A 14237-nucleotide genomic window follows, 5' to 3' on the forward strand; every position below is an offset into this window, starting at 1 on the left:
GAGGGCAATTTAGATGCAAATCAGGGGCTACTTTATATTATTTTTCATAATGATGGAGGCTGGTATTTTTTTTAAAATGAAATAGATTCAATGACTATTATTATCGATGGTGATTAGAGTCTACCGAATTGATGGCAAGATCTTTCTATTTTTTCTAATAATTTTTAGGATTTTTTTTGCATGTCTAGTAAGAATTAACATGATGGCTCCGTTAGAACCTTCAATTAGTAATAATTATATATAATATACAAGATGGTGATGACATGTGGGCCAAACCGATCGGTAGAGCTGAGTTGTATCTAAAGAAGCACGGAGGGCGACGGGAGGGGCGGCACCAGGAGTGCCCCGCGGACGCCCATCTCTGGCCACCGCCGGCCCACGGTGGCGGCGGCCCGTGGCAACACCGAAGCCGGGGTGATGGGTGAGTGTAGCAAGGGACGCAGGCGACGTCCCACGTTTGCGCTTGCCTCTCGGCAGCTGGTGATTTCTACGGCAACACGCAAGGCGTTACGGTCGACTACATCTCATCAACTCATCAAGATCACGATAACGACGAAGAGGACAAGGAGAAGAGTAACCAGGAAGCTCGGCAATCACTTTCTTCAGCTGTGGCCATTGCCGCTGCAGCGACGGTTCAACCGGCCGGTAGTCGTGGCTGCATGGCAAAGAGGCGCCTCTCTCCAAGTTCTGGGCAGGTTCGGATTATGATTCCTACTAGTCCATCGATGAGGTGATTGGTAGAGGAGGATGAGGAGATTTTAGACACCGGAGTTCATCAAGGTTTCATTTGTGGATTAGCAGGGATCGGCGTGGATTGGCCAGAAACCCCGTCACCGCGGGGAGCAGACCCACACCAGGGAAATACCCGCGTGTGTGCCAAAAATGCATTTGGCAAGTGTGGGGGTTTCCAACACCTTTTCTTTGAATGCACTTAGGCCTTGTTTGGATGTTATCGAATCCACCTCAATCCACATGTGTTGGGGTGAATTAGCAAAAACGATAACATCGCCTTAAGCTAGGTTCCGTAGAGGGCTATGCATATGGTGCTAGTGTTAGATCTTCTTATGACTCAAACGAGTCAAGTTCACCAGATCGGGTATTTAGCATAGGAATACATGTTCAAGATTTACAGAGAGGCAGAGAGAAGGGGAGTGAGAGGTAGCAGACCATCGAAAGCCGTAGTGGTCAAAGCACCGGCTAGGATCTTGTTGGCGGACGCCATCTGCGCGCCGGCAGCGATGTTCGGTGGAGAGAGAGTTGGTGCAGTGGCGTCCTTGGCGGCGGCGTGTGCGTCGGGGTGGCGTTGCCGGCGTCGGTGGTGCTTCCCGTCGCTGGCAGCGCCCCTTCTCAAGATCGGGTTAGGGTTAGGATGTCGGTGGGGTGACTGGCGGCGCGGTGAACCTCGTACTGCGAGCCCCGGCCCCCACCTTTCCTTTATAGCGCTGTGCGACGGGGGCCCACCAACCATGTAGGGTTGGGCGCCCCCGATCAGGGCACGAGAACAAGGCCCAAAAAGGCCGTTGGGGCTAACTGGTGGGAGATCAAACCTAACATTCTCCCCCTTGATCTCTCATCTATTCTTCGTTCTTTAATTTCATACTCAAAACTTTCAATTCATATTTTTCTTGCTTCCATCCTATTTCATCACAGATTAGTGCATAGAACTGTCCCATTGTCACAACAATTAGTGCCGTTAGACTAACAGCCACAATACACTTCTCCGTTTTGAAATGTAAACTTTCTTTGGGCCCTTCGTATGTTCGGGAATCATAGGCTTTCCCTTAAACCCATACCGGCTACGTGTTCTCTGAACACGTTGGGTGGTAAGCCCTTTGTGAGCGGATCCGCGAGCATTTTCTCTGTACTTATATGCTCAAGATTTATTATATGATCCCGAACTTTATCTTTCACAACATAGTACTTTATGTCAATGTGTTTGGCAGCACCACTTGACCTATTGTTGTGAGCGTACTGTACCGTTGGATTGTTATCACAATACAATCTCAGTGGTTCATTTATATCATCAATCACTTTCAATCCAGGTATGAATTTCTTCAGCCAATTCACCTGCCCCGTTGCCTCATAACATGCTACAAACTCGGCATACATTGTCGAGGATGTAGTTACGGTTTGTTTGGAGCTTTTCCACAATATAGCCCCTCCTGCGAGAGTAAATACATATCCTAATGTGGATTTTCTTTCATCTCCCGCATAATCAGAATCTGAATACCCCTCTATCTGCAGGGTATCAGATCTTCTATACGTAAGCATGAGGCCTTTCGTACCCTGCAAATAGCGCAGGACTTTCTTCACTAATTTCCAATGTTCAATTCCTGGATTCTTTTGATATCTGCCAAGTAACCCGGTAACAAAAGCTAAGTCAGGGCGTGTACACACTTGAGCATATTGTAAACTTCCAACAGCTGAAGCATACGGTACCGCTTTCATTCGGTCAATTTCATATTGGTTCTTGGGACACTGATGTTCCCCAAACCTTTCGCCCTTGACTATAGGAGCAGGTGAAGGACTGCACGCATGCATACTAAATTTCTTCAGGACCTTTTCTATGTATGCCTTTTGTGATAATCCTAGAACCCCTTTTCTCCTGTCTCGGTGAATCTCTATTCCCAAAACGAACGAGGCCTCACCGAGATCTTTCATATCAAAGTTTGAGGACAAGAATTTATTCGTTTCCATTAGTAGATTGATATCACTACTAGCAAGCAAGATATCATCCACATACAAAATTAGGAATATGTACTTTCCATTCTTGAACTTTGCATAAACGCAATTGTCCTCAACATTTTCTTCAAACCCAAAACCTTTTATCGTTCTATCAAGCTTCAAATACCACTGTCTTGAAGCTTGCTTTAATCCGTAGATTGATTTCTTCAGGCGGCATCCCATATTTTCCTTTCCTTTTACGACAAAACCTTTCGGTTGTGCCATATAGACATTTTCTTCCAAATCCTCGTTTAGGAAAGCCGTCTTTACATCCATTTGATGTAACTCCAAATCATAGTGGGCTACAAGTGCCATTATAATTCTGAAGGAATCTTTACATGAGACTGGAGAAAATGTCTCATTGTAATCAATCCCTTCTCTTTGCGTGAAGCCTTTCGCCACAAGTCACGCTTTAAATCTTTCTATATTTCCTTGGGAGTCATATTTCGTTTTGTAGACCCATTTACAGCCTACTGTTTTGGCTCCTTTAGGAATATTTTCTAAGTCCCAAACTTTATTGGTACTCATTGATTTCAATTCATCTTCCATGGCCTTAAGCCACTTTGATGAGTGGTCGCTTCTCAAGGCTTCTTCAAATGAGGTGGGATCATCCCCCATCTGACATTCTTCTGTTTCATAAACTTCATAGTCATCAGTAATAGCTGATCTTCTTATTCTTTGAGACCTTCTAGGTGCCTCCAGCACTTGTTCCACATTGAGCTGTTGTTGTTCTTCCTCATGTGCAACATTTGGTTCTATAGGTTCCTCAAGGACAGGTTCCTCATGTTCATTCATTGTCGCCACGGGAGAACTTGCAACAGGTGTTGGCACTACAGTGTCCTGCACTGTCGGTGCAACAACAGCAGGTAGCGTGAAGAATGGTTCTTCAACCATCGGAGTGGGTACATGTACCCGCTTCTCCTGTAGGCTGATTTCTCGTGCTACCATGCTCCCCCTGATCATGTTATCCTCCAAGAACACAGCGTGTCTTGTTTCTACAATTTTCGTATGTCTGTTAGGACAATAGAAGCGATATCCTTTCGATCTTTCTGGATAGCCAATAAAATGGCAGCTGACTGTCTTGAAGTCTAACTTTCCTATGTTTGGGTTAAACACTTTTGCCTCAGCTGGACAACCCCACACACGCAAATGATTAAGTGAGGGTTCCCTTCCTGTCCATAATTCATACGGTGTTTTAGGCACCGATTTACTTGGTACTCGATTAAGTATGTGAATGGCGGTTTTCAGTGCCTCCATCCATAAACTAATCGGTAATGTGGAGTAACTCATCATGCTTCTTACCATATCCATTAAGGTACAGTTACGTCTTTCAGCCACTCTATTCTGCTGAGGCTCCCCCCGTTGTGGAGTACTGAGCAACTATGCCATTTTCCTGTAGGAACTTTGCAAATGGTCCAGGAATTTGGCCATATGGGGTATGTCGCCCATAGTACTCTCCACCTCGGTCTGATTGTACTATCTTGATTTTCTTATTGTGCTGATTTTCAACTTTAGCTTTAAATACTTTAAATTTATCCAATGCTTCTGATCTTTCTTTAATTGGATAAATATTGCCATAACGAGAGTAGTCGTCTGTGAATATTATAAACGAGTCATAACCATCCACACTTTTCACAGGAAAAGGACCACATATGTCTGTGTGGATTATTTCTAAAATTCATGTGATTTGTTTGGCATCTTTCTTAATTTTCTTGACATACTTTCCTTTGATGCAATCAATACATTGTTCTAAATCTGAAAATTCTAAGTGCGGGAGAATTGATTCCTTAACCAATCGTTCCATTCCCCCCTCGAAATATGGCCCAAGCGACAATGCCATAATTTCAAAGATACAGTATCAATTCTCTTCCGCTTCTTAGTTACATCCGTAGATGGGGAATCATTCACATTCTCATCGCATACATTGTTTGCATTCTCAGCAAGAGATAATAAATAAAGCTTGTCTTGTCGGAAGGCAAGACCAACACATTTATTATTAACCAGTATCTTACACTTGCCATCACCAAAATGGCAATCAATTCCATCATCATCAAGTTTCGAAACACTTATCAAATTTCTACGCAAAGAGGGAACATAAAGTACTTCTTTAAGTCTAAGTACAAAACCATTATTCAATTCTAAAGAAAAACTCCAATGGCTTCAACATTGGCTTGCACTCCATTTGCAACTTTAATCGTTCTTTCTCCTCTTTGCAAAGTTCTCGTCCCACTTAACCCCTGTAAGGAATTTACAACATGAGTAGTTGCACCTGAATCAACCCACCAAGTGGATTTATCATAACATAAATACAGGGATTCATCTACAAATGTAATAAATTCATCACCTTTCTTTAGCAGAGATTTCAGGAAGTCTGGACAATCCCTCTTGTAGTGTCCCTTCTTGAAGCAGTGCTTGCACTGATCCTTTTCATACTGCTGATTCTCAGAATCCTAGGGTTTCTTTCCCTGTGAACTGGAGGAAGAGGTCTTATCCCACTTAGGTTTCCCTTGTGGTTTAGAATTCTTGCCATTAAAGTTCTTTCTTTTGTTATCCTTCACAAAATGAGCAGATTCACCTTGTGAGGACTTTATCCTCTCCTCTTCTTGAGCACACATTGAGATGAGTCTTTCTATGCCCCATCTTTTAGGCTGCATATTGTAATTCACAATAAAAGTGTCATATTCTTTTGGCAAAGAAGCAAAAATCAAATGAATCAGGAAATCCTCCTCCTTCAAATTTATTTCTTTTAGCTTAGATGCCGTAGTGTTCATCTTCAAAATGTGCTCTCTTATGCTACCACCAGTGAATTTCTCATTCACAAGCTTCTTAATCAGTGAACTTGTTGTTGCCTTGGTAGACCCAGTAAACTGACTTTTGATTTTCTCAAGATATTCTTTGGCAGTAGCACATTCAGGGATTGAGCCCCTTATCTGTTCTTCTATGGTGGCTTTGGCCACCAACAGGCACTTGCGGTTGGAGAGAGTCCATTGCCTATGTTCAAGGTCATATTTCATTCTTATTTCAGTATGATCACGCTTTCGAGCAGCGAAATCAGCGCCAGATTCATTTTCACCTCTCACCGGGTCCTCTGGCTCAGTAGGACATGGTGAGGTGATGGCAAAATCGACCTCTCCCAACGCAAGTTCCAATTCATACTTCTCCCGCCACACACGGTGATTGGTCCCATTGAGTGTCGGGATATTGGCAATGTTCACAATGCATTTGCCTCCTGAAATCACACCAGAGTAAGTAAGAAATATTTATACATAAAATTCCATGCTTTTAACTCAACGTTGGTCAAATTAAAACTTATAATTCATCCATGCAAACATTTTACATCACCGTTGGACAGAAGTAAAATTAATGCACAATTTCTCATGGATCAAAAATTATAATATTGTTATTAACAACGTTGGTCAGAAAATAACAATATCATAATCGCATCAAAATTATCAGAAATTCATTTCTCTTAAAATTAAATTATCCCGTTGGTTCAAATTTAATCAAATAGAACAATAATTATCATGCACAGCGGAAACATTAATAATCTTTTCATATTATTATTTTCCAGAAGCACTAAAAATTTACTGTTTTCTGAGCAAAATATCATTGGATAAAATTTGCACAGAAAATTGTATCAAAATCATTCAAATTCATCAAAAATATGCATTAAAATTGCTCCTGGAAAATAACAAAATTTTTCTTCTTTCATTTCAGCCCAGCGCGGCCCAAGACGGCAAAAGCCGGCTCGGCCCAGTCCTCCGCGCGCGCGCAGGCCGCACCCAGGCCGCAACCTGGGCCTGGGCCGGCAAAGTGCCGCGCGCGCTCGCGCCCGCCTAGGCCTCGAGTTGGCCCATCCAATCTCGAGCGTCCGTCTTGATCCGACGGCCAAGCGTCCGTTTTGGCCGGATCAAAAACATCGCCGCGCCGGTGCCCTGGAAAACCCTAGCGCATTCGCCCCTGCCCTTTCTCTCTCTCTTCTACGCCGCGCTCTCTCTTCTCTCTTCAGCGCAGCGCAGCCGCAACCGAGAGCGAGCGGGCGGTGGAGCAAGCCTTGGCGCCGTCGCCGGCCCCCTCGCCGGCGCGCGTGCTCCACTTTCCCCTTTCTGATTTGAGTTGTTCTTTTCGGGTTCATCCGAATGGGAAACTAGGGTTAGGGTTAGGGTTCGTTCTTGCCGATTCGGTTTTCTGTGCTTTCGATTTCTTTCTTTTTCGTTCATCCGAATGAGAAACTGGGGTTAGGGTTAGGGTTCCGACCCTTCTTTTCTTTCTTCTTCCCCTTCTTCCCTCTTTCGGATTTGGGTCTAGGGTTTTCTCTTATCTGAAAGGATTTAGGTCTAGGGTTCTTGTTTCTATTTTCTTTTCCCGATCCGGTTTCTTCTCGGAACCTAGCTCCGGTACCATTGTTGGTTTTCTTTTAGTCATATTCATCGGATCGGATATTTTGCATAGGAATACATGTTCAAGATTTACAGAGAGGCAGAGAGAAGGGGAGTGAGAGGTAGCAGACCATCGAAAGCCGTAGTGGTCGAAGCACCGGCCGGGATCTCGTTGGCGGACGCCATCTGCGCGCCGGCAGCGATGTTCGGTGGAGAGAGAGTCGGTGCAGTGGCGTCCTTGGCGGCGGCGTGTGCGTCGGGGTGGCGTTGCCGGCATCGGTGGTGCTTCCCGTCGCTGGCAGCGCCCCTTCTCAAGATCGGGTTAGGGTTATGATGTCGGTGGGGTGACTGGCAGCGCGGTGAACCTCGTACTGCGAGCCCCGGCCCCCACCTTTCCTTTATAGCGCTGTACGACGGGGGCCCACCAACCATGTAGGGTTGGGCGCCCCCGATCAGGGCGCGAGAACAAGGCCTAAAAAGGCCGTTGGGCCTAAATGGTGGGAGATCAAACCTAACAGCTAGGACTTAAACCACCCTGGAATGTCCAAAGCTTATTTGATAACTGGTATCGTAGATGAGGCAAAATTTTTAGATTCTTTTTATTGACGGGAGCAGCAGCGATTTATTGCTCCATTTGGCTAACAGGGAACAAAGTTGTTTTTGACAAATATCGACACAAAACTCTTCTATAGGAACGCATTGGCTTCGATTCTGGGCCAAGTTGTAGCGGTGTGAGGCACAGAAGAAGCTGGTGTTAGAGGCTTGCCGCGAGAATGCGGCAATGTGTTTCTTCACGTCCTATGGATGGCCTTTTATTTTCAGAAGAATTGAGCCAGTTTTGTTTTGTTTTGTTTTGTAAACTCGTTCCTATCGTCATAGAGTGATTTATTATAATAATGTGGCCTGATTCTTTTGTTAGAGGATGAAGTCGGATATTCGTTCCATTATCTAAAAAAATAAATTCAATTTGATATCCAACGATGTATACATATAAATATACACGCACCTACTGCCAAGTAGAGGAGCCTTCTCGGCCGGACGATGCGGAACAAGCGATCCATGTCTCCGAACATGGACTCGAACACCTCGAGGAGCGTCATCGGAGGGAACACCTGCACGCGCGCGCACACACTAATACCGGAACTACTGAAAGGCAGCTCAAGAACAGACGATTGAGAACAAACAACGTAAATACTGGCAAGATCCAGGCAGATTGCATGCATGGATTGAAGCGTGTACGTACATGTATGCCTGTATACTTCCGGTCCTGTGGGTGGAAGCAATTATGGATGATGTCATTCATGTCCAGGTAGAGGTTGTCGTAGATGAAATTGCCATTGCCACCATCAGGTCCCTCTGGTTCTTCCTTCGCGGGGGAGACGATCCTTGGGTATTTCATCACGGCCCACCTGTAGAATTTAGGTATTCCCATGGCAGCTGTCCAGGCCAGCTGCAACGATGGAGGGAGCAGAGGGCAGCAAGTGAAGCAAGAAGAGGATGATGAGCACTGGTGTTTTCTAAAGATGGGAACTACGATGCACGTACGGACTGATGTCTTGGGGCTACCTAGGACCTTTTACTTCACCTCTAAGTTTTCTCCCACAGCCAGAGTCCGTAGATGACCAGGCTAAAGACATGAAAGTTTTGGTGATGAGGAGTGGGAGACTTTCGATAAAGCTGTTCATTCCATTCAGACTGCTTTTAATAATGGCTAAAGGCTAACCCAACTTCATGGTCTTTCCTTAGTTGTTTATATATATAGACCGTGTTTAGTATGGTTAGTTTGATGTGGTATATCTGATAGTTGTTATTGGGTTAGTCGTGCTTCCTTATGCATTTTCGTGAGTTGTCTTTTAGTCCAGCCTAGTGTTGCTTTCTTAACCTGAGTTGCATTAGTTTTGTTGGGGTCAGGTGTTTTTTAAGCCCTATAATAGTTGTGTGGTTTTTGGGCTCAATTTCTTGTCAAAAAAAAAAAATAAGGATGACAGTTTTTTTTTATTTTTCTCCTCCTAATAAAATTTCGGCCAAGCTTTTGCCGTCTTTTTGAAAAAAAATAAAGGCTAAAGCTATCGTTCACTCGAGCAGTTTAGCAGTCCTCGTCACTCGATTATTTCTCTGAAACCCGGCTAGTCCAGCGAGCTCAGGTTCAGGTTTGGAGTTGGGGTTTTCACCAGGGACAACGCCAGGCATAGGCCTTGTTCGGTTGAGAGGGATTAAATCTCCAAGGGGAACTAATCCAGAGAGGGATTGAGTGAATCCCTCCCATGTCACTCAAACCCCTCAGGGAATCCCTTCTTCCTGTAATCCCTCTCTATGTTCGGTTTTGGCTGGGGTGTTGGGTTTGGTTGGCAACTTATCCACAGGACGCCTCCATGCTTGGAGTCATATATTCACACAGATGTAGCCAATTGTTATTAGGTCACATTCGCACAAATGCATCATGAGGACACAAGAAATCAATAGTGTGGCAATGGGAACTTGCAGTTGCAGAGGTAGAAAGCGAAACAATGGTAACCTGCAGAGCTACAAACAATGCCAAGAATGTCTCAAAAAAGAACAAATTCATAACCACCATGGACTGCACACCACCATGCGCCTTAGCAACCGATACACCACCTCCAATGGCTGCCGCGATCTTGTGGAGCGCGTCACCCGACCACTGGGGCACTCGTCCTGCAAGCAATCGAAGAACTAGCAAGAACAAGTATAGCAAGTACTGAATTACTAGATGTAGATGAAAGTTTCAAACTCAATCTCAATTAAGGTGGGGTTTCGAAGACAAGAAAACGGGCGGCTGATCCAGCACGCGCGCTTACAAGCAAGTAGCGAGAGCTAAACTTGATCTAAACAAAACCCGACTATTCTTGGTGGCGGCTAAGGAGTATATGAAGGTGGAAGGACGACCAGGGGGGTGTTGGGGTCGTTCTCCAACCCTAAGACGCGTCCCTAATGGACCCAACTTGATACACGACCCATTGGACCAAACTAAGGTGACGCAGCACCTTTGGACACACAAGCTCTCAGTATTAATTCAGTCATTGCAGCCGCCTCAAAACAGATATGGACTTGATTCCAGATCCATATGAAAATAGACTTCATAAGGATTCCATGAAGTACTTGAACGCCCCAATCCGAGTCCGTATGCGACCGTGGTGACCATCATAAGTTGGAGCTATCCTGGAGTCCGAATTCAGCCTCCGCGAATCCTTGTCCCTTTCGGTCCTCTCCCTGGTTCCTAACCAAAACAAGAGTGCACGCGTCTCCATGATCTAAATATGATGGACAGGAACTCAAGAGTGAACTTACTTGATGATTAATGTGACGAGCATGGGCACGAGTAATAGGACCAGAAACTGGTACTCGTGTCGGCGTGGATGTATCGTTGGTGTTGATGTCCTCATCATCCTCCCCTTCTTGCATTTGAGGCATCCTCGACTCAAACTCGTCTTCTTTTCCTAAATATGGCTTCAAATCTGCAATGTTAAATGTGGGACTAACCCCAAATTCTGCAGGCAGATCGAGTTTATATGCATTATCATTAATTTTCTCTAACACTTTAAATGGTCCATCAGCCCTAGGCATCAATTTAGACTTTCTGAAATCAGGAAACCTATCCTTTCTCAAGTGCAACCAAACTAAATCTCCAGGTTCAAATATTAGTTCCTTTCTACCTTTATCACCAGCAATCTTATATTTAACATTCATACGCTCTATGTTTTCTTTAGTTGTTTCATGCAGTTTTAACATCAATTCCGCACGCTTAGTAGCATCAAAATTTAGTTTTTCAGAAGATGGCAAATGCATCAAATCAATAGGAGCACGAGGCAAGAAACCATAGACAATCTGAAATGGGCACATCTTTGTAGTAGAATGCAGCGAACGATTATAAGCAAATTCAATATGAGGCAAACAATCTTCCCACATCTTAATGTTCTTCTTTAAAACAGCCCTTAACATAGTAGACAAAGTTCTATTAACAACTTCAGTTTGACCATCGGTTTAGGGATGACATGTAGTAGAAAACAAAAGCTTAGTCCCCAGTTTTCCCCATAAAGTCTTCCAAAAATGACTAAGAAATTTAGCATCACGATCAGAAACAATTGTGTTGGGCACACCATGCAAATGAACAATTTCTCGAAAGAACAAATCAGCAATATGAGTAGCATCATCCGTTTTATGACAGGGTATGAAATATGCCATCTTAGAAAATCTATCAACAACCACAAACACACTATCACGTCCCTTCCTAGTCCTTGGCAAACCCAACACAAAATCCATAGAAATATCTTCCCAAGGGGCACTAGGAACAGGTAGAGGCAAATACAAACCGTGTAGATTTAACCGTGACTTAGCCTTTTGACATGTCATGCAACGAGCAACAAACCTCTCCACATCTCTCCTCATATTTGGCAAAAAAAAATGACCAGCAAGTATGTCCTCCATTTTGTTAGCTCCAAAATGCCCCATCAAGCCACCTCCATGCGCTTCCTGCAGCAACAACAAACGAACGGAGCTAGCTGGAATGCATAGCTTGTTAGCTCTAAACACAAACCCATCACTAAAGATGAATTTGTTCCAACCTTTCCCATCTTTATAATGCAGCAACACATCTTTAAAATCAGCATCATTAACGTATTGGTCCTTAATTGTTTCTAATCCAAAGATTTTGTAATCAAGTTGATTTAGCAAGGTATATCTCCTAGACAAAGCATCAGCAATAATATTCTCTTTCCCTTTCTTGTGCTTAATAACATAAGGAAAAGATTCAATAAATTCAACCCACTTAGCATGTCTACGGTTTAGTTTTCCTTGACTACGAATATGCTTCAAAGACTCATGATCAGAATGAATAACAAACTCTTTGGGCCACAAGTAATGCTGCCATGTTTCTAATGTGCGAACAAGAGCATACAATTCCTTATCATATGTAGAATAATTTAGAACAGGCCCGCTCAATTTTTCACTAAAATACACAACAGGTTTGCCTTCTTGTAACAAAATACCACCCAGTCCAATTCCGCTAGCATCACATTCAAGCTCAAAAGTCTTATTAAAATCAGGAAGTTGGAGGAAAGGTGCATGTGTCAACTTATCTTTTAGCATATTTAAGGAGTTCTCTTGTACTTTGCCCCAACTAAAAGGCACTCCCTTCTTTGTAAGCTCATTCAAAGGTGCAGCAATGGTACTGAAGTCCTTCACAAATCAGCGATAGAAACCAGCAAGTACTAGGAAACTCCGCACTTGTGTGATAGTCTTTGGTACAGGCCATCCCTGTATAGCTTCTACCTTGGCTTGATCAACCTCAATTCTCTGTGGAGTCACAACATAGCCAAGAAAAGACACTCGATCGGTGCAAAAGGTGCACTTCTCAAGGTTACCAAATAAACGTGCATCTCGTAAAGCATTAAAAACAGCACGTAAGTGATCAAGATGTTCATCCATAGATTTGTTGTAAATCAATATATCATCAAAGTAGACTACAACAAATTTTCCAATGAAAGCACGCAAAACCTCGTTCATTAACCTCATGAAGGTACTAGGTGCATTAGTTAACCCAAAAGGCATGACTAACCACTCATATAAACCAAATTTAGTTTTGAAAGCAGTTTTCCATTCATCTCCCAATTTCATACGAATCTGGTGGTACCCACTTCGCAAATCAACTTTGGAAAACACATTAGCACCACTCAGTTTATCAAGCATATCATCCAATCGTGGAATAGGGTGTCGATATCGAATGGTGATATTATTAATAGCTCTACAATCAACACACATATGCCATGTTCCATCTTTCTTAGGTACTAAAATGACAGGAACAGCACAAGGACTAAGGGACTCACGCACATAACCTTTGTCGAGTAGTTCTTGCACTTGTCGTTGAATTTCCTTCGTTTCTTCCGGATTAGTCCTGTATGGCGCACGGTTTGGCAAAGATGCACCAGGAATAAGATCAATTTGGTGCTCAATCCCTCGTATTGGTGGCAGCCCCGCTGGTATCTCACTTGGGAAAACATCCGAAAACTCCTGCAAAATGTTAGCAACAGCAGGGGGCAAAGAATGCTGCATATCGTGAACTGAAATCAAAGCACTCTTGCATACCAAAGCATAGGCAACAGCAGTGGAAGCAACCAATTCATTAATATCAGATTTAGTAGCAAGCAAGCAATGTCCTTTCAATCTTATCTCATCTTTGTTCCTACTAACAGATTTGACATTTTATCGATCTCAGATTTAGTTTTCTTAGCTTTAGCAACATCATCACGCACAATGGCTTCATGAGACATAGGGAGCAAAACAATTTTCTTATCATGGTGTATGAGAGAATACATATTTGATCTACCATGATGCATACAATCTGTATCAAATTGCCATGGTCTACCTAGCAGAATATGCCAAGCTTCCATAGGCACAACATCACAGTCAACAACATCATGATATGATCCAATAGCAAAATGATTTCGTACCAATCTCGTTACCTTAACCTTACCACTATTGTTGAGCCATCGAATGTGATATGGATGTGGGTGCGGTTTGGTTGTAAGTGCAAGCTTCTCTACCATATCGCTGCTAGCCAAGTTGTTGCAGCTACCTCCATCAATTATCAAATGTAACACCCTAAAATTTGCCTCTTTTAAAATAAAGTTAAAATGATTTATTTATGAATTTTGTGCACATGAAATATAGGAAAATAAAATTTTTCATTAAATTAAAATACATCATAAGGTAGCAACATGTTTGATGCATACATGCCATTGCGTTTGATTTTATTGGTTGAGTGGCTTTAATTGAAAAGTCAAAATGGTTAAAATGCTTTTAAAATGAAATTAAAAGTGGCTTTGTAATAAAAGAAAAGAAAAATTGAAGATAAGAGGATTTAAAGAAAATGGTAAAATTTATTCTTGGAAACTTACCAAAATTTCTCATTTATATTTGAGACGAGAAGTATATTGAGGACATATTTGAATTTGATTTGATTTTGACTTAGGATTTGAAAACTAGAAATAGAAAAGGTTTTTATTTGAAAAATCTTCATCTTCTTTTGGCCCAGCCTCAGAATCCGCCCTTTCCCTTTCTCCTCTTCCCGGCCTCGGCCCGCTGCTGGCGGCCCAGCAGCCTACTTCCCTTCCTCCCCTT

The 14237-nt window shown here is 43.1% G+C and overlaps 1 protein-coding gene across 1 annotated transcript; it reads right to left on the minus strand.

Moving 5' to 3' along the window:
- Nucleotides 1–4700: 4700 nt before the first annotated feature.
- LOC136490073 (uncharacterized) lies at nucleotides 4701–8668 on the minus strand. The gene is made up of 5 exons (XM_066486563.1): nucleotides 8649–8668; nucleotides 8347–8553; nucleotides 8110–8215; nucleotides 5069–5953; nucleotides 4701–4961 (listed from the first exon to the last, which is right to left on the minus strand). The coding sequence occupies exons 2-4, from the start codon at nucleotides 8533–8535 to the stop codon at nucleotides 5175–5177; spliced, it is 1074 nt and encodes a 357-aa protein (XP_066342660.1). The 5' UTR covers nucleotides 8536–8553; nucleotides 8649–8668; the 3' UTR covers nucleotides 4701–4961; nucleotides 5069–5174.
- Nucleotides 8669–14237: the final 5569 nt, after the last annotated feature.

This window comes from Miscanthus floridulus, chromosome 10, assembly GCF_019320115.1.
Source record: "Miscanthus floridulus cultivar M001 chromosome 10, ASM1932011v1, whole genome shotgun sequence".
In the NCBI taxonomy this organism is placed as follows: Eukaryota; Viridiplantae; Streptophyta; class Magnoliopsida; order Poales; family Poaceae; genus Miscanthus; species Miscanthus floridulus.